Raw genomic sequence first — 26069 nt, 5'->3', positions numbered from 1 at the left:
CAAACTGATTTTCCCCGGGGACCACATCAGCCTCACAGTTGCCTTCAAAGGGCCGAATGTAATTTTAGGACTGTATGCATGTAACTACTCCTTAACTGTTAAGCAAGAGCTCAGCGCTGCTGCCGGGTAGAAACGAGGTGCCTGCCGGATAAAACGAGGTGGAGGGCCGGATTCAGCCCATAGGCCTTGTGTTTGCCACCTCTTCTAAACCATCTTCCTGGTGCCTCCTATTTCAGTCTAATGCTTCAGGTTTCATTTTAGTTTTAACTGGTCCCTTATTTTGTAATCCTTTCTCTGAGGGTAAGAAATCTGATTCCCATTCTTTTCATATATCTGTTTTGTAGATATTTTCTCCTAATATATGGCTATTCTATTTTGTATGTTTTGATGAGTAGTTTTTAATTTTGATGAAATCTAATTTACCTATTTTATAATTTATGGTTCTGTGTCCTAAGTAGTTATTGCCTGCCCCTTGGTCACAGATACTCCTCTGTTTTCCTCTTTAAAACTTTATCATTTTAGATTTTATGTCTCAGTTTAATTTTATATCTCAAACCAATTCTTGTATATGGTGTAAGTGTTGATATTCATTTTTTTCTATATGGATGTTTTCTTTATTTTTTTCCATTGATCTGCCTTTCTTAATGTCGATACCACAGTCTTAATTACTGTAAGTCTTGAAGCCAGATACTGTAAGTCCTTCAATTTTGTTCATTTTCAATATTGTTCTAGCTACCTTAGGTCCTTTACCTTTACATACATATTTTAGAATCAGATTATTAATTTCTATTAACTAGAAATTGCCCCTAATTTTGATTGGGATTTTGTTAAATCTAGAGATTAGTTCAAGAATCAGCATCTTAATTGGGTGTTAATAATGATGATGTCATAAAATATTGAGTCTTCTGGCCTGGTCGCATGGGGCAGTTGGTTGGAGCATCATCCCACACACCAGAGCCTCACCGGTTTGATTCCTAGTCAGGGAAGCAACCAGCCAATGGTTCTCTCTCACATTCCTCTCTCTCCCTCTCTCTCTCTCTCTTTCCTTTTCTCCCCCACCCCTTCCTCTCTCTCTAAAATCAACAGAAACATGTCCTTGGGTAAGGATAAAAAATTAAAAATAAAATATTTTTTTTAAATGGAGTCTTCTAACCCATGAACATGGTTTAACTTTTTTTCAGGTTTTCTTTACTTTCTCCCAGCAGTGTTTTATAAATTTCAGTGTAGGCTTCTTGCAAGTCTTTTGTAAATTTATTGTGAGTATTTTATGGTTCTTGAAGTTATTTTTCAAAATTTTATTTTCCAGTTGTTTCTACTAGAAATGCAACTGATTTTTATATCTTGTGCCTGTCTTGTGAGATTTTGATTAACTCATTTATTAGTTCTAAAAGCTGTTTATAAATTCTTTAGTGTTTTCTGTATATCTAATTATGTTGTCTGTGAATAGAAATGCATTTATATCTTCCTTTCCAAGTTTTAAGCCTTTTAGTTTCTTTTTCTTGCCTTATCACAGTAATTGGGACCTCCAATATAGTGTTGAATAGAAGTAGTGGGAGCAGATATCCTTGTTTTTTTCCCAGTCTTAGGGGGAAAGTGTCTAATATTTCACCATTAAGAATGATGTTAGCTGTGGGTTTTTCTTAGATGATCTTTATTAGGCTGAGGAAGTTCCCTTTTATTCATAGTTTGCTGAGTTTTTATGGTGAATGGTTGCTAAATTTTTGCTAAATACTTTTTCTACGAATGGAGAGATGATCATGTGAGTTTTTCCACCTTTATTCTGTTATTTTAATAAATTTCTTTGATTGGTTTTCAAGTATTAATTCAGCCTTGTGTTCTTGGTCCCAAGAACGTACTATCCTAATGTGTTCTTAAAGTTAATTTGTTAATATTTGTTAGAGATATTTATATTTATGTTGTCAGTAATATTGGTCTCCAAATTTCTTTGCTTATAACGTTTTTGTGTGGTTTGGGCATCAGGATCATGTTATGTCATAAAACATATTGGAAACTGTTCGCTCTTTTATTTCTGAAATTTTACAGATTTATATTATATCTTCAGTGTTCGTTAGCATTTACCAGTGAAGTCATCTGGGCCTAGAGTTTTTTTAGAAGATTTTTAAATTACAAGTTAATATTTTAGAACAGATAAGTGGCTTCTCAAAGTAGTTTTGTTTTGTATATTTTATTATTCATGAGATTAACATGTTCTGAAATGCTTAAGAGTCACACTTTGGTGAACTTTCTTTTATTCTTTCTGCTGGATTGTTGGTCTTTCTCTTACTGGTTTGTAGAGCCTCTCTTAATCTTTAGAAAATAACCTTGAATTGATAAATATTTTTCTTATTTCTTTTTTTTAATTACTTTGGCTTATGGTAGTTTTGCTATATAAACATTTTTATTTTTTATGTAACTCAATTTGTCAGTCTCTTTTTTTTAAGGCTTTTGTATTGGATTAAGAATGACATTCTCCATCCCAAGAAATTTTCCCGTATTGTCCTCCAGTGAATGTATGCTTTCATGTTTAACATGAAAGTATACAATTTATCTGGAGTTTACTTTGGTTTAATGTGAGGTACAGATTCCTAAGTACACGTGCTCCTGTAAAATCATTAAACAAATAGCTATTCAGTTATCCTAATGCCATTTATTGAATAATCCATCTTCTGCCTACTGATATGACAGGCTTGCTGCCTTATCATATGCTAATTTCTTGCTTGTGTTTGGGTCTGTCTTCTGAACTTCCTGCTCTGCTGATCTGGTTTTTCACTCAGTGGCATCATACTTGTTTTAGTTACCATAGCTGTCTACTATGTTTTATCTGAGGAAAAAGGCCACAATTCTGTCTACCTTTTTGCTCAACCATTTCTGTGTTTATTTCATTAATTGTTAGAAGTATTATCCAGCCCTGACTGGTATAGCTCAGTGGGTTGGGCATCGTCCTGCAAACTGAAAGGTCACTGGTTCAATTCCCAGTCAGGGCACATGCCTGAGTTGTGGTCCCCAGTCAGGGTGCGTGCAAGAGGCAACCAATTGATGTTTCTCTCCCTCTCTTTCTCCCTCCCTTCTCCTCTCTCTAAAAATAAATAAATAAGATCTTTTAAAAAGAGAAGAAGAAATATTTTCCAATATCTTATTTAAATATACATTCCCTCCTCTCTTCCTAGAGGGAATGCCAAAGTGATAGTTGAAAGTCTCAGATGTGTGACCAGGATCTCAAATAGCCTTTAGGGCATCTTTGTGCAATAAGGAAAAAACTGCGTTTTCTAGACAAATAAATTAGGGGGAAAGTAGTATTTTCTGAAAGATGCAAACCTATACCTGATTATACAGTTACTAGGGCTGAATTTAATCCCTAGTCACACATTCAGGCAGTGCTCAGAATGAACCACTTTCCCAAGAAGACCTGTTTGAAATGGTCTTGAATTGGAGCACACCGTACAAACAATGCAGGTCAGTGAAAGAATTACCAGAAAAGCCAGATGCCCATTCCTTCCTTTGCCCCCGCCTTCCCGTTGGAGCTGCTAGCCCCAGAGCTGCTAATTACATCATTCAGCAATGTGCTTCCTTAAGTGGAAGTACAAATGGCTGTTCACACTAATTCCCTGCCTTTGGGAATGCTTAGTCAGATTGGAGTGAGTGAACAAAGCCCTCAGAAGTCCAGGGATTGGAATGGCATTGTGGGTCATCAATATAAAAGTTAAACAGTAATAACTACTGTATCTATACAAAAATGCATTGTCATGTCATTTTTGTTTATCATCCTGCAAAACTGAAAGGACAGATATTGTTTTGCCCTCTTTTGTAGATTAAGGAAGTAAGCCAGAGAGGAAGATTTCCAAGGCCAAATAGCCAGTGACAACAGAAGGCCTTAGGTCTTCTGAGGTTCAGAGTTCTTCCTCCAAGGCTGAAAGAACACGTTTCCCATAATCATCCAGTCTCACAAAATCATTGTCAGCCCCACAAGCATCCAGGTCGGTTAAATTTAAATCATCATGAAATTGTGGTGATGTGTTTCATCCTCCTCAAAGTATATGCTCATATTTCTGGCATGTTCATATCCTCTTCCCTTAGTGGTGCCAAAACACTGTACTTCCTATCCGGAAACACTCATGCTGCAAAAATAATAGCATCTTTTCAAGGACAAAGGCAAAAGTTGCCTAGTATTTGTTTTGACTTGTGAATGGAGGTCTATAACACTCTGGGCATTTAGGGTATTGAAAGACAGTGATTTTGAGAGTAAGGTTGTATTGTGATACAGTCCTATGGCAAATTAAGTTTGTCATGTTTATCATCCCAAAATTGTATTATATTTTAAGGAGTTGACTTTTATGTTGTTTTATTTAGGGCAATCTTTCCCTAACATAGAAACAAAGTTAGCTTTCAGCTCAGGATACAATACAGATTTGAAACTAAGCAGAGAAACTGCTGGGGCTGATTCTGGTGCCCGTGTTTATTGAGGTTGGGAGTCACTGTGCAAGTGTTGTAGTTTTTAATGCCTTCAGATTCTTTTTTCTTTTTTCTCTTTGCATTTCTAAGTATTACCTGTCTTTGCAGATAGTAATCATTGGACTGTACTGTTAGATCTTCTTGGCAACATATTTTATAGTATTTCACATAGTTCACCTGGATATTTGTTTAGAAAGCAACATCTGAGCACACATTTTTATTTTTTAAAGATCTTGATATCTTATTACTGCACGATAGTACAGATTCTTTTTAATTTGTTTTGATATTGACATATTTGGCAGCAGTAAATTTGATTTTGACTGTGGGCATTTTGACTTGGACTAAAATGTATTTCTGGAAAACCGCCAATCTAAGGTGAACTTTTTAAGGATAATGATGATATCTTACTTGATTTTGTATTCCCAGCATTCAGCCATGCCTGTAACATATCTGAGCCTCAGTGAGTCTTTGCTGAATGAATGATAGAAGTCTATAAGCAAATTAATGTTAATTAAAATTCTTAGTGCATATCCATTATCTTCCTCTGTTCATACATTGTTTGGACCTGTTTTCTAAGGAAGTTTCAAATAAATCTCATTGCAAAGCAGAGTTACCAGTCTGGGGGAGTGGGGTTGGCAGTGAGCCACAGACTGGAATTGGAAGTTCCATGTGGTGCCACCAAAATGAGTGTAGTGTGATATGGGGCATGTCACTTAGCCCTGCTGACCTCAGACAGCCTTGCTATCCTTTCTCACCTTTCAAACAACAACAGAAGTTGTGTACGAATCACTCAGCTCATACGTGTAGAAATGCTCTAGAAAGGTTAAAGTGTCTTATATGTGCAGAGGGCTGTGCTCTTTGGAAGGCCTTCCCATGAGCCCCACTTCGGGGAGGCTTGGAGGCCCTTTTGCCATAAAATAAACATGATTTCTGCTTTGTGAAAAGATTCATAAACCTAATGGTGACACATAGTACATGCCTGGCTCCCTCTCTATTTCTGCTTCTCTTGTAATTCAGTAACATTTTCCTTGTCATTTCTGTCTGTGACTAGGAACTGAGGTGGCAGCAGGTGCATAGAGCATGTGAAACACACCGTGCCTCTCTGGGGACTTCACTTACAGTCAGACCCATGCTGCGGGAAGGCTGCTGCCGAACCCCTGGGCTGAGATGAGGCCGTCGTGTGGGCCCTACAGGGAGTGATCCTCGAAGGGAGCTGATGCAGACACCCATTCCATAGCACGTTAGGAGTGGGATCAGACAAGGAAGCTGTGGGTCTTAGAGGTGGCAGGAGGCCGTGTGGGTATCTCATTTTCTAGGCTCGGTGTCTTTTGGAGAACAAAGGAACTGCTGCACAGGTAGATAGGTATATGTACCCTTCTAAATTGCAGCCTCTTTCTTCCTGATTTACTTTTTTTAAAAGATTTTATATTTATTTTCTTTTTAGAGAGGGAGAGAAACATCGATGTAAGAGAGAAACATCGATTGGTTGCCTCTCGTATGCGCCATGACCTCAAATCAAACCAGTGACCTTTTACTTTGTGGGACGACACCCCACCCACTGGTCAGGGCCATGATTTACTTCTAATACCCCAGCAGCTTTGGTTTATGTTTTATCTACTCTACCAGGGCCTGTTATTTCTCCCTCCATATTCAGGTATCTACCCCCTCTCTGTCCTGTGGAATGTCATCCTAGGTCAAGGTCTAACCTATTTTCTGTTTTTGTCTCTAGTGTCCTTGTTCAAATTATGTTTATAGCAAAACTTCAAAGAAGAAAAAATATCATTAACAAATATCAAATCAGAATCCTCTTTTATTTCAAAAGTCTAATCACTAGTTTAAAATAAGGCATTTGGTCTTATTTTAATGCAGTAGATCTACTAGAAGTCACGTTCTTGGTTTTCACAACAGAACCAGGCTCCTTCTTCAGTCAGGACACTAGACATTGCTTTTGTTTTCCAAGTTATATTCATGGTTTCTTGTATTTACAAGGCCCAGTTGTAAAATAGAAATGTGAACATCATCATTCACTTATTTTAAAACTCTTTGACATGTCTGTCCGAGTCAACTTTCTTTATGGAGGTGATAAAGCAGTGTGACTCACATGTACTGACAGTTATTAGTAGGTCCACTATCATTTACTAGATTAGAAGTTAGAGGAGCAATAAAATGATTACCCGGCCTCCCCATCCCCTAAAGCTCAGTCCTGTTCTGATGCCATATATTTCAAGGATAGCCCAGGCTGTTTATATAATTTGGTTCCAACTTAAATTTCTAGCCAGATACTACTAATCTCTAACATAAACCCTGCATTTATGGGCTTATCTCTCCTGACTCATTCAGTTTTGCTCAACAAATTTTAGTTGAATTTCCTCTATAAAGAAGGCCCTGCTCTTGCCCTGGGGATTAATTTCTTTCCCATAAAAAGTCTGCCAAATTTTAAGTGCTCAGACTCTATGATGCCATTTCAGGTCACTCCAGCCAGCACTGGCCCCTTGACTCACACTTAGTTCGAGTCGCTGAGGTTACATTGGTCACATGTAGCCTGCCTTTGTGATATTATCAGTTTGTGAAATTATCTGCATTCTGAGTAAACCTTGTTTCATAAAACAAGATAATTAGCAAAGGACATTTAAAATGAATTCTCAATTATCAATAATAGAAAGATAAACATTAAATAGAAAAAAATTAAAAGGGCAATTCTAGAAACAAAGAAGGCAAGTAGACCATAAACATGAAAAGATGTTTAGCCATACCACTAAATGGAATATGCAAATAAATAACCAAATGAAATGCTTTTTGCTCATCATGTTGAGGAAGACTAAAAGTTTATCACTACCCATTCTCAGGGCAACAGACATTCTCAGCAAACTGGTAGGAATTTAAATTAGTGCTTTTTTGAAAGAATTTATTCTGAGGAGAAACAAAGATGTTCAGGAGGTCTGATAGTAGAATTCAGAGCACAGATTTTTCTGGATTGGGTGATCTTAGTGATAAGTACATAGGTCAAGAAAACTAGTAATTTGTTTATACCAGTGAAGGTGCCCATCATTAGGGTTAGTTAAATCACTAGAGGATTAGTTAAATAAACAATGGAAGACTAGCTCTGGGTGGTTAGAATTCAAGTGGTTTTTCCTTTTCTGTACTTTTCTATAATGGTTACATTTACAGGAAAATTATATGTATATCAGAAGAGATAGCTGGCAATTTAAAAAAGGGGGGTTTCAAAGGATGTTTGTAAACAAGCTCCTGGGGGGACTTGGATTTCTTAACTGGGTAGAATAGAGACTAGCAGGTGGTCGGGAGGTCTGGTGGTAGAGTTCAGAGCATGGAGTTTCCAGGTGATCCTAGTGATCTTAAGTGGTATTAGACCGTTGGAGATGAAGAATATAGAAAGTCTAAGAACCGTGGTTGAGGAAAGGAGGATAGGAGCTAGAGTAGAGTCTAGGAAGCAGTTGAATATATGGGTCTGAGCTTTGGGAGATACTTGGGCTGGAGAGGTGGATTCAATAGTTAACCTGCAACTAAGCTTTTTTATTACCTACATGTCCACCCAGGGTCTTTAATCATTGAAATCATAAAGACAGACTGGTTCATATTTAGCCTGGATCATGGAAAGCACAAAATTTGTTGACTCCTTTTGTTTGATAAGCCTCTAAAAAGTCAGAGAATATAGTAGGCTTCTTTGTATCACACATTAGACATCAGTGCATTATGGAACAGCAGGTCCCTCCACTTTGATGCATGGGCTTTCCTGGCAGCTTCTCTGATTGGAGATCTCTGATGTCAACTCTCTTTGTCATGTACTCTTCTTGATCTTTGAAGTTCTCTCCAGGTCTTGACCAAATCCTTGGGTGAATAATCAGTGCATTGAACTACTTTATAGAATCACGAAATCCTATCGGAAGTGAGACAGCCATTTCTAAAATCTCTTTACTACCACCACTCCAATTCATACATCATAAATAACAACAGTGAACTATCACTTCATTTGGGATGTCCTAAAAATTCAATTCTTATTCTTTCTCTCCCACATAGCCTGGAATATGAAATTTTGGTCTTCTGAAACAGACCACCCATAAAATCCATGCACATGAATTTCCATGGGAACAATGGAGCTCCCACAAGGCCAGGTTTCATTGACTCAGGCTTGTGGGTGAGTGTAGCGGGCATATACCCGTCAATTTCTCCCTAGCAGCCCGTAGTGAGAGGAGAGAAGAAGACTTGTCAGCCCGGGAGGGAAAAAGCCTGCAGTCATCTTAGTGTGGGGAGAAAAATACAGTCTAAGCATTGTGGACCTCCAAAGGCCAGGTTATATAGATTCATAGTCTATTTGAGCTGTTCAAATTACTCTTATTTACAGAGATGGAAATGATATCAGAGAATTAATGAAAGACTTTCCCTAAGGAACACAGCTATTTATAATAGGGTACAGTTCTATAAAATTCCCACCAAAAGTCATTACAATTATTTTAAAAATTGGCAGTGGGGGAAGGAATCAAAGCTGAACCTTCAGGTACCTGGGGCACTTTATGGGTGGCTTTCCTTTCCACATACAGTGATATGCAGAGGACATGTCGCGCAGCCACTGAACTTATTCTTACATTTGTATCTTAGGAAATCTTTTTTTTCTTTTTATTTTAAATTTTATTTTAATCATTGTTCAAGTACAGTTTTCTCCCTTTTATTCCCAATCCAGCCCACCCTCCCAACCCTCCCCACTTCCCTCCCATTACCATCCTCTCCCTAGTTTTTGTCCAGGTGTCCTTTAAATTTGTTCCTGTAAGCCCTTCCCATTGTCCCCTGAAATTCCCTCTTCTCTCCCTTGTGGTCACTGTCAGCCTGTCCTCTATTTCAGTGTCTTTGGTTATATTTTGCTGGTTTCTTTGTTTTGTTGTTTAGGTTCCTGTTAAAGGTGAGATCATATGGTATTTGTCTTTCACTGCCTGGCTTGTTTCGCTTAGCATAATGCTTTCCAGCTCCATCCAAGCTGTTGTAAAGGGTAGGAGCTCCTTCTTTCTTTCTGCTGCATAGAATTCCATTGTGTAAATGTACTATAGTTTTTTGATCCATTCATTTACTGATGGGCATCTAGGTTGCTTCCAGCATCTAGCTATTGTAAATTGTGCTGCTATGAACATTGGGATGCATAGGTTCTTTTGGATTGGTGTTTTAGTATTCTTAGGATAAAGTCCCAGCAGTGGAATTGCTGGGTCAAAAGGCAGATCCATTTTCAGTTTTCTGAGGAAGTTCCATACTGCTTTCCATAGTGGTTGTACCAGTCTGCAGTCCCACCAGCAGTGCACTAGGGTCCCCTTTTCTCCACAACCTCTCCAACACTTGTTGTTTGTTGCTTTGTTTATGATGGCCATTCTGACCAGTGTGAAGTGGTATCTCATTGTGGTTTTAATTTGCATCTGTCTGATAGCTAGCGATATTGAACATCGTTTCATGTGTCTTTGGATTTTCTGTATGTCCTCCTTGGAGAAGTGTCTGTTCAAGTCCTTTGCCCATTTTTTAATTGGATTCCTTGTCTTCTTAGAGTGTAGTCATGTAAGTTCTATATATATTTTGGAGATTAAACCCTTGTCTGAGGTATCATTGGCAAATATGTTTTCCCATACAGTTGGTCCTCTTTTAATTTTGATACTGTTTTCTTTAGCTGTGCAGAAGCTTTTAATTTTGATGAGGTCCCATTTGTTCATTCTTTCCTTTATGTCCCTCGCTGTAGGGGACAAGTCAGTAAAAAAGTTTCTGCATTAAATATCTGAGATTTTTCTACCTACGTTCTCCTCTAGGACCTTAATGGTGTCACGGTTTATATTTAAGTCTTTTATCCACCTTGAATTTATTTTTGTATAAGGTGTAAGTTGGTGCTCGAGTTTCATTTTTTTTGCACGTGGCTGTCCAGTTCTCCCAACACCATTTGTTGAAGAGGCTATTTTTACTCCATTTTATGTTGCTGCCTCCTTTGTCAAATATTAATTGACCATAGAGATTTGGGTTTATTTCTGGGTTCTCTGTTCTGTTCCATTGGTCCATGTGCCTGTTTTTATGCCAGTACCAGGCTATTTTGATTACAGTGGCCTTGTAGTATAGTTTAGTGTCAGGTATTGTGATCCTTCCTACTTTACTCTTCTTTCTCAAAATTGCAGCAGTTATTTGGGGTTGTTTATGATTCCATGTAAATTTTTGAAGTGTTTGTTCTGTCTGTGAAATACACCATTGGTACTTTAATAGGAATTGTATTGAATGTGTAAATTGCTTTGAGTAGCATGGACATTTTGATGATATTAATTCTTCCAATCCATGAACACGTTATATGTTTCCATTTGTTTGTGTCTTTCTTGATTTCTTTCCTGAGTGTTATGTAGTTTTCTAAATATAGGCCTTTTACCTCTTTGGTTAGGTTTATTCCTAGATATTTTATTTTTCTTTTTGCTATTTCAAATGGGATTTTTTCCTTGATTTCTGCTTCTGCTGTTTCATTGTTGGTGTACAAAAATGCCTTTGATTTCTGGATATTGACTTTGTATCCCGCTGTTTTGCCAAATTCATTTATTAGGTCAAGCAGTTTTTTTGTGGAGTCTATAGGATTTTCTGTGTACACTATCATGTCATCTGCAAACAGTGACACTTTTGTTTCCTCCTTTCCGATTTGGATGCCCTTTATTTCTTTTTCCTGTCTGATCGCTGTGGCTAAAACTTCCAGTACTATATTGAATAGAAGTGGTGAAAGTGGACAGCCTTGTCTTGTTCCTGATCTTAGTGGAAAAGATCTTAATTTTTGCCCATTGAGTATGATGTTGGCTGTAGGTCTCTCATATATGGCCTTTATTATGTTGAGGAATGCTCCCTCTAAGGAAATCTTCTTAGGGACTGCCCTGAATCCTGAGCTTACCAAGAATGGTGTGTCTCCTTGTCCTGCACAAGAACACAGCACAGAGAGCATCCTCTAAGAACAGCAGTATCCTCTGATGGTCAGTGGAGGAATGCATTAGGCTTTAAGGAATCTCATAATGTTTCCATCTTATTCTTGTGATCTGATAGCGAAGCATGAGTCAGCATAGAGGCACTGACTGCAGAACTGGTAGACATTTTATGAGGGAATGATCATAACAGACTTACTGTTTTGAGGATCACTCAGGCAAAAGCCTAAAACCAGAGCACATGGAGTAACTCCCACTCCTCGGTGAGGCTTCTTTCCGAACCGCCCCCACTCCGCCTCGCCCCTGTGTTTCACCCGCTGCAGTGCCAAGTGACGTTGGATAGCTGGGGGAAAAGAACGAGGGCGACATGTTAGGGCTCAGATAGTATAATTTACATAATGAAATTTTGAAGGAGCTCTTGGCCAAGTTTGCATAAGCATTCCAAGCTCACTTTTTTATACTGAAGAAAGTGAAGGGGCTGAGTGGATAATCGAAGAGTCTCTTTCCAGCTCTAGAATATTCCGATAATAGGATGCCTTGCCACTGAGTCAGCATGGTTCTTTCTCTCACCTATGCCTCCTCTTAAATTTTATTTTACTCATTCTTCTGTAAATACCTTCAGGTATGTAAATTTTTGTAATAGCTGTAGTTCTGCTTCTTAAATATGAGGTGCATTTTATCCATTTAATAGCATTTCCTATGTGAATGTATGTATAAATCTGTAAGGGAATAAAATAATTCATTATGCATGGAAATATATCAGATAGACACAGATACGCATGTCTGTGATATCCTTCAATGCATGTAGTCCTTGGGGAGATACCATAACCACTGGTGACATTTGATTGTCATTAGTAAGTAATAGTGGAAACTCTAGGGCTCATGTACCTTACTAACCATTTTTTATAACACTTTATTCCAGGATCAGAAGAGAAATGACAAAGACTTTAATACAGTATGATTTGAACCAAATGATTTTATCTCTCACTTCTGAAAGGCAAGGTTTTCTAGCCAAATGCCCTCTGCTAAGAGGGTAATCTCAATTAGAATAGTACCTCCCATTCGTTGTTGATACCTGATTAGAACTTGAAGAGCTGTCAGGTTTTGGTAGAAAGTTAATAAAGACTGCCCCTAAAATCACCTTTTGTAGTATCAGGCAGTATAGCTAGCTCAGTGATCAAGAGCTCTGGAGTCAGACTACCTGGATTCAAATCCTGGCTTTGTTTTATCTTAACTGTGTGAACTTGGGAAAGTTATTCAATCCTTTGATGTTCAGTTTCCTCATCTATAAAGTGGGGATAATAATAACTTACCTTATGTATAGTTGTTCTCATACGTAAAGGAACACTATCGTTAGAAAGTGGTTTATTCCAGTGACTAGAATAATGTAAGAGTTGAAAAAAAATGTTGGGCACTGATTTCGTCATTGAATACATCGACTGTGGGTTGTCATCTGCAGTTGCCTAAAGCAAAAAGAATTGTTCAGGTAATCGCTCAGTGAGTGTGTACATCGGGGCTAGCTGGACACTGACTTAATATATAGACTCTTAGCCCTTTTCCACATCCGCTATCCTTATTTCTGTATATTGAATATATATAAAAATGTATCACTTTTATTGTTTTTTTTCTTTTTTAAGAATTAAATTTATTGGAGTAGCATTGGATGACATAGAAGTTTCAGGTGCACAGCTTTATAAAACACCATCTGTATATTGCGCTGTGTGCTCATCCCCAAAGTCTAATCTCCTTCCATCACCGTATAGGGTGTGGCAAAGTAGGTTTACAGTTGTAAGTATGCAAAACAAAGCTCATTCTTGTATTATTATGTATTAATTACTGTGTTATTTTCCATACGAACAAGTATAAACCTACTGTTGCCCCAACCTGAATTTGACCCCCTTTAACCCCTTAATTCTCCCCCATTCCCCTTCTCTCTGATGCTCATACTGTTGTCTGTGTGTATGAGTTTATTTGTTCAGTTGTTGCTCTGTTTTATATTCCACATGTGAGTAAAATTATATGGTTCTCATTATTTTCCGTCTGCCTGATTTCACTTAGCTTAATGTTCTCAAGATCCACCTATGTTATCACAATTGGCAATATTTTTAAATACTTAAAAAAGCAAGCTGTTTAGTAAGTGTCCCTTTTATAAGCATTCATTCACTTATTCATAGAAATATAGTTAGTACAAGTATTGCTAATAATTTAGCCTTTCCTGTGGTTGCATGGGATTCTAGAAAATTCTAGAAATGATCAAAATCTGTGGTTACTATAGCAATAGCTCACTCTCTCTTTGCACTTCTCTCTCTCTTCCCTATCTTAACACAGGATCCTAAACAAACAGTTAGTAGTGGTTAGTTTGAGTCCACATTTCCTTCCAACACGAGAAAAATGGTTACATGTTTTTCATAGATATTTCATTCACTTGGGGACCCCTTTTGGTCATGTGGCTGCTGTCAGGTGCTTTCTCCAGGTTGTCTGAAGGAAGGGCTGAGGGCTCCATTTGGGTTGGGGCTGGAATGGGGCTTCCTCTTTTGGGGGTACCAGTGGTGGATAAGTGATGACACAAGAGGGTTTTTGGCTGCTCAGGGGGTGCAGAGATTGCAGGTTGGGATAGCAGCTTGCTCATCAGCCAGTGCATCGCCTTTGTTGTTCTTTTCCTTTATTTCCTGGGCTTGAGTAGGTAGCATGACCTACATAGATACTAATACCTATACCCTTCCTCTGGAATTCTTTCCCAAGCCTAGACAGAGCCATGAGCTTTGCAGCTTCTCATTTGGGTGGTCCAGTTCATCTTCAGTAGATGTCCATTCTCCTTAGCTGTTGACTCCAATCAGGGGCTGGTGGACACTGAACAGACAGAGGACTCGGGCATAAACTCTGTTGTGTCGTAACTGCCTTGCCAAGCTTACGGAAACCAGACCAAGGGCAGAAAAGCACTAATGGATAAAATAACTCCTCATTAGGTCACCTCGCAACTCCCTCCTCCCTGTCTGGACCTTCTTCTATCATAAGAAAGATCAGAAACCCTGCTACCAGTCATCAGACTGCCTGGCACACCCTGCTCCGTTTGGCCTTGAGCTGTTGTGATTGTGAAAAGCCTCTCTGTTGTTCCCTCTGCTCCACCATCCAGCTCCCCATTTGAGATCACCTCTAGAGGAATGAGGGGCATGGGACTCTTTGTCCTCTGAATGACCCTGTCCTTCTCACTCTGTCCCATCCCAGGTGGCCAGTGGCAGTCATATTTGCTGCATGCATGTGCCCAGCACCATGCAGGTCACATCCCATGTGGAGGGAAATAGTCCTGAGCTCACATTGAACTCAGTGACCCTTTGCCTGTGGCTGCTGCCAGCTGCTCTGTCCAGGCTGTCTGAAAGTGCTGTGTGCTGACCGTTGTACAAGCAGTTCACATGTCCTATCGCCTTAGTCCTCATGCCAGCCCAGGGTGTACCATAGGAAGTGGGTACCACTTTTATTCCCATTTTACAGATTGGGACCCTGGGGTTCTACTATCAGTTTCCTGGGGCTATACAGTAGGAATGATGCCTGCTGCTAACAAGTAGATAGACTGTAACAATAATGTTACTTGTTTGTGTGCATATTTCTACTCTGGTTGGTTCCAAAAGGGATTAAAAATTGTCAGAATACTTGCCTAATTCTCCTCCGATTTCCATGAGTTACCCACTGCTGAAGATACCATCTGTCACCTCTATTTTATAGATGACAAAACTCATTCTCACGCCGACTTAACCAAGTCTGTGAGTCAGGGCTGGGTTCCCATCAAAGGCAGAGAAGCCAACACTGCTGGGGACTCCCCTGGTGGCCGTGCTGATACATTTCCACAGTAAAGGTGGCCTCGGAGCCGCTGCACATCTGAGACAGCAGTTAACTTTTGTTTCTGCCGCCCCTGGAGAAGTAGGCATCACTGTGTGCAGCCCAGGTCGCTATCGGACAGGCCCTTAGATGCAGGAGTAAAAGGCATGTGCGCCTTAATTAAAGGATCCAACACAGGACACATCTCCAGTAATCCAGGTATAAAAACATGTGTGAGTGAGGGACACCAACTTTTCTCCGCTGGAAAGCAGAAGGAGGCGGGAGCAGCTTTGTTTACTCTGTAACATTTTATTTCTTAAATGTATCCAAAGAGAACAAACAAACAAAAAGACAGATTATTGGGAAGAGGAAAGAAAAGTTGAAATCACTTTTCTATTGAGAGCCAATTTTTTAAAATATCGTGCCAGCATATTATGAAAGTCAGTCAATGTTATATAAATGAGGGATTGCATATGATGCTTCTGAATTAATCTCTAAGCTTGTTTTAGACACCCACAAAAATACTTGGTTTTGATAATCCAAATCTAACCTCATTGAAGGCAAGGAGTGTGTGTTTGTCTCTGTTGCTCAGTGCCCAGCACGTTGTCTTGGTTCAGAGCGGGTTGATGAAGGACTGCACGCAGAGCAGCTCTGCCCTCAGCAATACTCCCTTCTGTTTCTGCATGATTCCCTGTAGGTACCGGAGTGGAGTTATTCTCTCTAGTTTAACACCCAGTTTTTCCTTCATGTCATTCTATGTTTAAAAAAATTTTTTTTAGCTAGCTCCCTTGCTTTTTTTGCCTAAAGTGATTGAAAAAGTGTTCCTGTTCACTTGCATGCATTGTAGCAGCCACATACACATGCATGGACAGCCTACAGCTACTGCAGTTGGGATTCCACTTGATTGCACTCATAAAGGACGGGCTTCTGCTCTCTCCAGCTCAGTGAGTTGTGCAGCATATGAGCTAATGATGTTTAGAAGCTAGGGGAGGGGCAGTGTTTTCATGGCTTGTTTCCTCTCCCACAAAGTGCAGTCATCACCGGGCTGACGAGCAGCAGGCCCAGCCCTTTGCTGGGTGCGGTCTCTGCACCCGTGGCTCACAGTGGCAACAGCAGAGGCTTCAGCAGTGATACTTGGCTTCCCCGGTGTTCAGACTTCTTCAGTTAAGCCTGTCTGGGGTATTTTTTACTATTATCCATCAATGCTTTACATATATAATAAAATAAAAGGGAGAGGGAGGGTGGAAGCAGAGGAAAGACTGTGCTTTGCTGAGGAGCACTCCCCTCTCCCTGTGACTCAGACTTAGAAAAGCAGAGGGGCTTTGGAAGGCTGCTGCAGTCACATTGAGGCAGGCAGCTCTCCTGGCACTTTCAGACATTTAAAATTTTTTTCTCATGCAGTAAAAGATGTTTTTCAAATTGTTCATGCTCTCCTTCTGGGCCAGCCTAGGCGCTCTTGTTTAGCTGTAGCACGGCAGTTTATGGAAGGTTTGCCAGCAGAACAGGTGAACCTGGACCTTTGTATTTGGTATTTTACTAAAGAACTGGCTCTTTCCTGCTTAAAATTCATAATCATTCTTTCTTATGATCGTTAACATATAAGAGGGAATTGTCCCTGACCTTCCAATGGCTTAAAATTTGCGTTTGGTCACTCTAGAGGGTTTTTTAGCATATTTGTTTGTACAATTTCAAATATTCAGGTTTTTATAAGTTTGGTTTTGGTATGGAAGGAGTTGGCTTGAGCTAAATAGAGGAACTGCTTATTAAATGCAGTTATCATAATTTTTATGATTTGGCAGAACAAGAAAGAAAGGTCACCTTAATTTTTTCTACCTTCATGTATAAATAAGGGTTTTTGGTAAGTGGTAAATCAAAGCTTCCTGAAAAACAACTGGACAAATCTAAATCTCAATTTTTAAATGTATTTCCTTTTTAGCTACAAAAAGTTGATTGTATCCTTTTATGGTTCCAGAAACTGGCACATAATTTCCTAGTGTCCCCATGTTCACCCCTATCTCATGCCTCCTTTTTCTTAAGGGTTCAGCTGTCGCTGCCCTAGGCCTTGCCAGATAACAAGGGTTTCATACCAAAAATAAGTAAAGTGTGGTGGGGAACTGTTGGGTGATTGTGATAGCTTGCACTGATTTACTTAAGGAGTAGAAGACAGCAGCAACATATAAAACAATTTGTGTTATATAAGAAAGTTAATTTGGATGGGTGACTTTTAGATATAAATTGAATACAATGAAGTATTCATTTGAGTGGAAAATACTTTAAAATTTTATTTCCTACAAAATTTGATCTCCAGTTTAAATCTACTCTGGGACTTGAGTTTAACTTTAGCGATTGTATCATTTCATCTTGAAATTTTAGATGCCAGTTGGCAGGGTCTGCTCATCCCGTAGAAATCTATGTTCACCGCCCAAACTGGGCACAGTGACGCTCGCCTGGTAGGGGAACAGAGGATGGGGGAACACAGCAGAGTAAGCTGTTGGCTGACTGGTCACTTGTTTACCTTTGAGTCTCTATTCACTTATTTGTTTCACTGCCTTTTTTCTGGTTCAGCTGAGATGTGTAAATAACTGATGTTTTAATGAGTGGAGGAGGCTTTCTGTTCTTTAGGGTCATTAAACTTGCAGCTGGAAGTTTCGGGGTCCGGTGTAGTCCACAGTTCTGCTGTATAGTTTGGCCCATATCATATGTTTTCAAAAACAGTATAACTGGGCAACCAGTTCGCTTGGTGGTGAGACAAGCAGCTTCGCACCCATTGTCTTACATTCTTCCTGCGTTTGTGTTAACTGACTGACCCCTGTGGACATCCCAGTTCGTGATCCAGGTAATCCTGTCTCTTCATTTTACAGTTACAGGAACCGAACCCCTGGAGGACTGAGTGACTTTCCAAAGTCAAACAGCACATTCAGGATAGTTCAGAACTGTTGCACAGCCTGAGTGTTTTTCCCTGAATTCTGCTTCTTAGTTTGGGAGAGATGTTATTTCTTTTTCAGCATATCAGAGATCTTGGTCAGACTACAGGGATGCTTTTTAAAGATGCCTTACAAATAAGATAAAAGAAGTGAGAGGCAGTGGTGGGACAGTAAGAGTAAAGAGTCTAGCTTAGGTCCTGTTGCTAACTGCTTATCTTGGGCAAATCATTTATCTCGCTGGACACTAATGTTCCTCATCTATAAAGTAAAGGGATTAGACTAGACAATTTCACATCACCCAGTACAGGGCTTGGCAAATAGTGACTTTTCAATAAATATTTCAATAAGCAGTGGATGTTGAAGGTGCCTACCAACACTAAATTATAGAATCTTTAATTCTGTGTAAACTTTCTTCATCCCCCATCCTCAATTTACTTGATGCAGAGGGCTCTCAAGGTCACTTCCAGTCTTGAGAGAAGCCTAAGTGTTGTGATTTAGAACTTGTTAGGGGAGTTCTTTGGACCCGTAGACTCTGTCCTCATCTTTTTGGTTTCACTGTCCTATCAGTTTGTCTGTTCCCTGAACTTACTGTCCTGCAGAATCCATGCATCCCTTTGTGTGTGATGGGAAGGAGGCAGCAGGGGGGAGTAGTGAGGAGGTAGCTGTCCATAGTGACCACATCCCCTTGCACATCCTCTGCCATCTCTGCTCTCCTCCTTCCTGGTACAGAGACAGCATCTCCTCCCGGCTTCACCCATTCACAGGCAGGATGATACTTCAAAACCAAGTGGATCACTGTTTCAAATATAAATAATACCCATGAACTTCAATACACAGGGGTAGGCCTAAGTAGGTTAAATTTCCAGCCATCATTACCTAATAGATAAATTATAAATAAGGATAAATCATAAATGATAATAATAATACAAATAAAAATACAATAATAAATATAAATAATAATACAAGAATAAACTGTGTTTCACATGCTCACAACTCTAAACCTACTTTGGTCCATCCCTGCACAATACTGGCATTCATGCAGTCTTAGTAGTCCTGGTCACTGTCACCATTCATCAGGTGGCTACTATTGTAGGACACAGAAAGACAGAAAACGTGTCTCCTGCCTTGTGAGAGCTTAAAGGCTTAACAGAGGAGTTTGTAGAGTTACAGAAAGTAGACACAAACTTGGGTTGTATAATTGAAACTAAGTACAGTCTTACCTTTTGCTATAAACAGAGAATCCTTAGGAATTCAACTTCTCCATGAATTAGAGAATCAGAATGTTTAAAACACTGAGATGCATTATTAAAGGGAAAAAAGTCTGATTCTTAAAAAATACAGATTAGTGCTGAGCTTCTCTTTCCTCAAAAAAATCCTTACAGAAATCCATAATCTCACACACAAACCCATAAATCTGCTCAGACCCAGCTCAATTCTCCTGCTTTTATACTGCTGTGCTTCACCCCGGGGCCAGGCGTCTTTGCCTGCTTGTTTCTTTTTTGGCAGACTTAATCCTGACAACTTCACTAAGCCTAGAATATACTCCAGAAATTCTGATTTCTAGTCTTTTGTTTTCCTCCTTTTTTCTTTCTGACCTTTCTTTTCCTCATAACTGTTCAGATAGACAGCTTCCTGGTGATTAACCCGTCTTAGTCACTATATTACTCATGGTTTTGTAGACATGTTATCTGAAGTTCCTAGCCAAAAGTTTAGAAGACACCAGGAAATGTTTGTATCTTATTGAAACTGGTTTTTCACTGTGCATAGACTTCCTACACAAAACCAGAAGTATTTTTCTTATTTCTGCCCAAACTAAGCAGTTCCCACAACTTTATGTTCTTTTATAAATAAGACTGGTTCCCAAATCCAATTTTTCTTGACTTCCTGCTCTTCCTAGCTAAAGGCTCCCTTTTTTAAAACTTGACAAAAATATAGTCATTAGAAAATGATATCATCAAAATTTTATTTTATTTGTGGTAGGTAGGAACAACTAGTAATTGATGAAAGCAGATGAAAACAGAATTTCCAACAGGATGCAAAAGACTTCATTATCTTTATAGTGGGTGGCAGTGATTGAATCAGATTCTGGTTTAAATCATCACGTGACACCCGCTTTGGTTCTGTTCATGATGCACTCAGACCTTTTAATGATTACATACTTTCCTTCATTGATGAGATTCCCAGTTCACATTATAGGCTTTGGAGCCAGCTGTAATTTTATTTCATTTTGTTTTGTTTTATTTTGTTTTATTGTTTTTTAATTCCCACCTGAGGATATGTTTATTGATTTTAGAGAAAGAAGAAGAGAGAGGGGGGAGAGAGAGTGAGAGAGGGAGACAAACAGACAAACATTGATGTGAGAAACATTGATCAGTTGCCTCCCGCATGTGCCCCAACCAGGGATTGAACCTGCAACCTAGATGTGTGCCCTGACCAGGTATAGAACCCACATCTTTTTGGTGTATGGGACAAGGTTCCAACCAACTGATCCACCCAGCCAGGGCTGGAGCCAGCTGTATTTTCTTCTTGGCATTCTTTCTTTCCTCCTTCTACCCATTTACTCATCTCTCCACGTCTGCCTGGCTCAGGGACTGAGGTCACCATCTGTAAAGCCTGTTGCCACAGGATACAGAATTCGAATTCACTAGGGGGAGGGAAAGCTGCATGTGCATGTGTCAGGGTGGTGGCTCTCATGAGCAGATAAACGTTGTGGAAAGCTTGCTCATTCATACGGAAGAGCCGGTGCTGCCGCTAAATGGTGGAGCAGATGAGCTCCAGGCTCTGGCATCTGTGCATCGGCCCTGCTCAGCCAGGAGTGCTTCTGTCCGTCACTCTGAGAGAGCTGATGAGCATTGCCACTTTTGCCTTCCACAGCAACCTTTATTTGAATCCCATGGAGGAAAAGCTCGATCCCACTTATTTCTTTAATGAGAGGATGAAATGTGTCACAAATAGGAAATCCCATGTGACTAACACACAGTAAACTGCCCTCTATGTAATCGTAGCAAGTCTCTGGTGTTTTTCCCTTCACTCTTGACTTCTTTTATGTAACAGCTCTTCCCTCCTGAGATATCTCGAAGGCATCAAAGACTTTTGCCCCCTTGTCAGTTTTGTAGCCTGTGATTCTGCTCTACTTCCTTCCTGTCGACATCAATCTTGAATGAGCAGCCGTGCAGGCAGGTGCCCTGAAGAGTTGAATGTAGCCTGAGTTTTGAGGAGAGGCAGCTTCTCAGTTCCTGCCATTTCACCGGGCATGGTTTGGCTTCCTCGGGAGGTTCTGTCTTCACCTGGCAATCCCACTTAGCACCGTGGACAGAGACCCCTTCAGCCCTTGGTACCCAGCTTTTGGAACTCGAGCTAGGACTTGAGAGCGTACTCCTTCTTTCCTCCTTTTGGAGACACTCCTTCCTCCAAGAAATACTAGTGTCTTTAAAATTGTTGTAAGTTTACTTGTATTGTATAAGCCGGGAGCTCAGAATGCCTCTTGCCCTCATGAGCACAAACAGTGTTGGGGTTACTTGGGTTGCGTTTATCTTTTCCCCACACACAAGGTTTGCCTAGCGTGGCAGCCTGCTGGCCCAGACAATAATAACGCTCTGTCGAGGAGAGCAAACAGCTGATGGCATGGGGCACAGAGGGGACTCCTACGTGGCTGCCTGTAATTTGGCAGGCCGGTGGTCAGAGCAGGCGAGAACAAAGGCCAGTCTGTTTGCAGGCAAATTGGAAAGCCAGTATGTGAGTTGTGTTCTTGTCTCTTTGCCTTTCTCCTGGCTGGAAGGGCAAATGCTGGTCCAGCAGTCTGCAGAATCATTCCAGGCAAGACCCATTCCTGAGACTTACCTGTCTGTCATGTTACCCCTGGCAGTTCTGAAAAGGGCCCAAGTTTATGTGTCTGAACTTCAAAAATCACTGATGGAGGAATTCTTTCCAGACTCACCATCTGAAAGTGGGCCCTACCATCTCAGTATTTTGAGTTGTTTATTTTCTAAATAGCTACTCCCATACATTGTGTCCTAATTTCTTTTTAAACTGATGGGGGTTTATTTGCTGCCTGGCTGAGAAATTCAGGGATTTCATGCTGGGCAGCATATTTCATAATGTATGCCCCATAACCTTCTTATTCCTAAACCAATTTAATGTTGCCACTGGACTGAGAATGTTCTGGTCGTGGTTGTGTGTCTGGATTATCAGGTTTAGAGAGCAGAGATCATCCCCAGCAGCCCTCCCTGTTCCAGGATGGAAGACAGAGCAGACTTACCAACGACCCCTGTGCGTCTGTGGACACATCTCTCAAAGGGCCGCTGTGCAGTGGTTTTCTTGGACGTGGGAAGCCTTGAGTAACTGTCACTTTAGGCTTCCGAAAAATAGAGGGTGAGAAGAAAAGACTTTCTTTCTGTGTGTTGAAGTTAGCCTCTCAGAAGGTTAGCAAATGTCTTTAAACAGATTTTAATTGAATCTCTGAAGCTCTGTAGCTAGGTCCTTTCAGACTTTGTTACTCTTGTTCCAAGCCTAAAAATGGTCACGAATGAGAGAAAAGGGTGCCTGGTTGGAAATGGTCATAGTGCTCTTATGTTAAAGTCCATCAGAAAGAAAAGTCCTAATTGTCGTGGTCATCGGAGACATCCTAATGCAGACAATTAGATTATAAATGAGGAATTAGGTTTAAAATAATCTTGGGTAAAGGAAGTAATTGACATTTTTATTGTGTTCTGTGTTTAAAAGGAAAAATGTACAGAACCTAGCACCAAAAACACCTCTTGGCAACTAGCAGTGCCCTTTTAGCATTTATTATTCCACCTTGTGAAACTGTTAAACTTTGTATACTTCATTTTTGTAGTGAGATTTTAAATGCCCCAAACAGGGAATTTACATTTCTTCCTACAATAGACGGTAGCAGAATGATCAGTACATTATAGCATCTAACACACGTGTTGATTAAAGCTCTGTTTTTATTGCTGAAAACCTGCCATGGGCCTTGCATCAGCACGTCAGGCACTGAGGGTCGGTGCCGATCACATCACAACAGTCCTGCCCGGGCCGGCCCACCCGGGGAGGCTGCAGGCTCAGGAGGAAGCATCTCTATCACTCAGGCAGTACACCTGGCATGCCACGACTTTTTTTCTTTAAAAACTAAAGTTAACTTTTTATTGGCCAATACACTTTAGATCTCAGATTTTTCAGAGTACTAGGAGAGGAGCCCAGATGGCTCAGCAATTGATATAAAAATGTGAGGGGATGCATGAAATAATAAAAGACATGTTTTGTTTGACTTCTGTGCAGAGGGTCTCATTAGATCTGGTACCTAGGGCCCTGGTACAACGCCCTTCTGGGGCCAGGTCACTCTCAACCTGAACTTAATTTGACCAGTTTCTACCTTTATGCCTTTAAAGGGGTTAATTCTGCAGAGAAAGACAGTGAAACAGACATTTTCTAGCCAAATCTAAGATATTCAAAAGACTGGAGAGGGCCAGGTGATTCCAAATCCATGAAAAATCTTCAGGTTTTATTTTTGCCAAATCTCTAACCAAAGCACTAATAAATAGCCTAAATTAAATACTACTTCTCACTTTTCCTCTCTTCCTCTGCTCGCTCTTTGGCAAGAGAGCCTGTTCAGCAGGAAACGTTCCCAGCAGCAGATGGCAGGGCGTAGCAGGTGGCAGATAGCATAAGCAGCCTCTGGAAAACTGATACAAGCCCACAGCCCGACTCAAATCTGGCGCAAAATCCTTGTGCTCCAAGTTTTCGTCTTGCCTTTTTGTTTTTAAGAAAACAATTTGATTTTTGTAGGGCCCAGAGGTTTACCTAATTCTGTCAGGTTAAAGAATAAGTGGGCACGTTAGCGGACACATGATGTTTGAGGACCCATCCCAATCAGAACAGGCAAACAGAGAGCGGGCTGCTGAGCCCTGTGTACCGTCTGCTCCCACTGGGGCTCGTGGCCGGGACTGCTGGCAGCAAGAAGCAGCGCTCAGACCCAGCGTGTGACCAGTGTGTGCAAACTCAAGGCAAGCTTAGTATTGCGAATTCCTTTCTTTGTGGCAACAGTGTTACCATATGCGCATTAGCTGGGACTGCCTTTTAAAACCCCACAGGGGGCGGTGGGAAGCCAGAGGTGAGGCCGAGGAGCTAGAATAGAGCCATGAAGAAGGCAAGCGGGGCTGTGGATCCTGAAGACCTGAAGAGCCTGAATGTTAAATTCTGCTTAATTTTTATAACTTTTTCCTCTTTTTTTTCTCTCGGTTCAGTGAAAGGTATCCCAGTCTCTCCTGAGCACCACAAGAAATGTCAATATAACACAGAGCTAATTTCCCTATAGAGTTGCTATTCTGTTCTGTTGTTCTCTGCTTCATCTGTGTTGTTGTGAACTCCCGAGGTGTCAGCTTCAGCTTCACACCTCTCTTCTGCTGGAGTATGAATTCACATAACACCGTGGTTAGTATTTCTTCCAAATCGTTTTTCATAAACCTCATATGAAAACAGGATGTTGATTTAGGGGGTATTAAATAAGGAATACAATTTTTATATTTTTGTTTGTTACTTACTATTTTGCCTTCTCTTTCCCACTTTAGGCTTGATAATTAATGAGCTTTATCCTCCCATTTTTGTAGACTGTTGACTGTTACAACTTCGGTCACATGGACTGCACACCTGTAAATACCTAGGAGAAGTACCTGCTGGTGAAAGACAGAACTTGGCATTGACATTTAAGAGTTAACACCGGTTTTCTCTTTTCTTATGTTTTATTTAGATTCCGACACAGCCCCAACTGCTGGTACCTGAGAGACTGGACTGTCCACACCTGGATCAGGCAGTGCCTAAAATACGGCGCACAGGACAAAGCTCTGTATACCCTTGTGAATAAGGTGAGTGCTGTCCTGGCATTTGCAGCCTGTTCCTTTGAGTCTAGATGATACAATGTTTGAACCTGTTACAGTACAGCAAAAATAGTACAAGAAATGACTGAGTTGGGACTGTGGATCCTGTTATTTAAAAATAACTTTTTAAAATTATTTACCCTCAGGTAGCCTTTTGAGAATGGGGCGGGGTGCAAATTAACCAACGGGTTAAAAGTAAAAATTCCCGTGGCTGCCGCTGTTCCCAGTGTAAGGACACAGAAGCGAATGGGCAGAAGCTCAGGCGGTCCAGCCGCGAGGACTCCACATGGGCGCTCGTTCATTCCTGACCCAGAGCCTGCGGTTCCATGCCAGGTCCCCTTGGTGACGTGTAGGGGGATAGTCGAGACCCTAGTATTCAGACTCCCTTACACATTTTTATTTTATTTATTTTTTAAAATGTCTTTTTAAAAATTTTTTAAGATTTTATTTCTTTTTAGAGAGGGAAGGGAGGGAGAAAGAGAGAGAGAGAAACATCAATGTACGGTTGCTGGGGGGCCGTGGCCTGCAACCCAGGCATGTGCCCCGACTGGGAATCGAACCTGCAATGCTTTGGTTCGCAGCCCACACTCAATCCACTGAGCTATGCCAGCCAGGGCCCCTTACACATTTTTAGAAAGACCTATTCCTGGTCACGCAAAGCATATCTCCCAAATGCGCTGGCTCCTCCCCTCAAGCGATAAAGTACAAAATAAGCAAAAGTTTAGCACATTGTTGTTGTGAGTCTTAAGCTACAACACTGTTAGGACCTATAAAAAGAGTTTAACAATATTTCCATAAAAATGCATTATTCCTAGTATCATTGGACCTTTGTTGAAACTCAAAAGGAGATACTACAAATGGTTGTACATTTTTTTAAAGGAAATACTAATTTTGTTTGGGGGAGCTTTTTTCCTCACGTGAGCTGGGCCCAGTTCAACTTAATATATGTTGCAGACCGTTTGTATGTGAGGCATTGCCTTGGGTATGGCATTGTCCACAAAAACTAGCAGTATCTTATCCTTACCTTCAAGAAACTTATAACATAACAGGCAGATAAGCAGGGTCACTGATAAATCTAATAT

The 26069-nt window shown here is 40.4% G+C and overlaps 1 protein-coding gene across 1 annotated transcript in view; it reads left to right on the top strand.

Annotated features, from left to right (window-relative positions):
• MRPS27 (mitochondrial ribosomal protein S27) overlaps positions 1-26069 on the top strand; it is a 78414-nt gene that overhangs the window by 35272 nt on the left and 17073 nt on the right. Inside the window, exon 5 of the mRNA XM_028517877.2 lies at positions 24861-24975. Coding sequence (XP_028373678.1) covers positions 24861-24975 — 115 coding nt within the window. The remainder of the gene's footprint in view (positions 1-24860; positions 24976-26069) is intronic.

Source organism: Phyllostomus discolor, chromosome 3, assembly GCF_004126475.2.
Source record: "Phyllostomus discolor isolate MPI-MPIP mPhyDis1 chromosome 3, mPhyDis1.pri.v3, whole genome shotgun sequence".
Taxonomy (NCBI): Eukaryota; Metazoa; Chordata; class Mammalia; order Chiroptera; family Phyllostomidae; genus Phyllostomus; species Phyllostomus discolor.
Note: the sequence above shows the minus strand (reverse complement) of the source record. Positions and strands in the feature narration are given on the sequence as shown.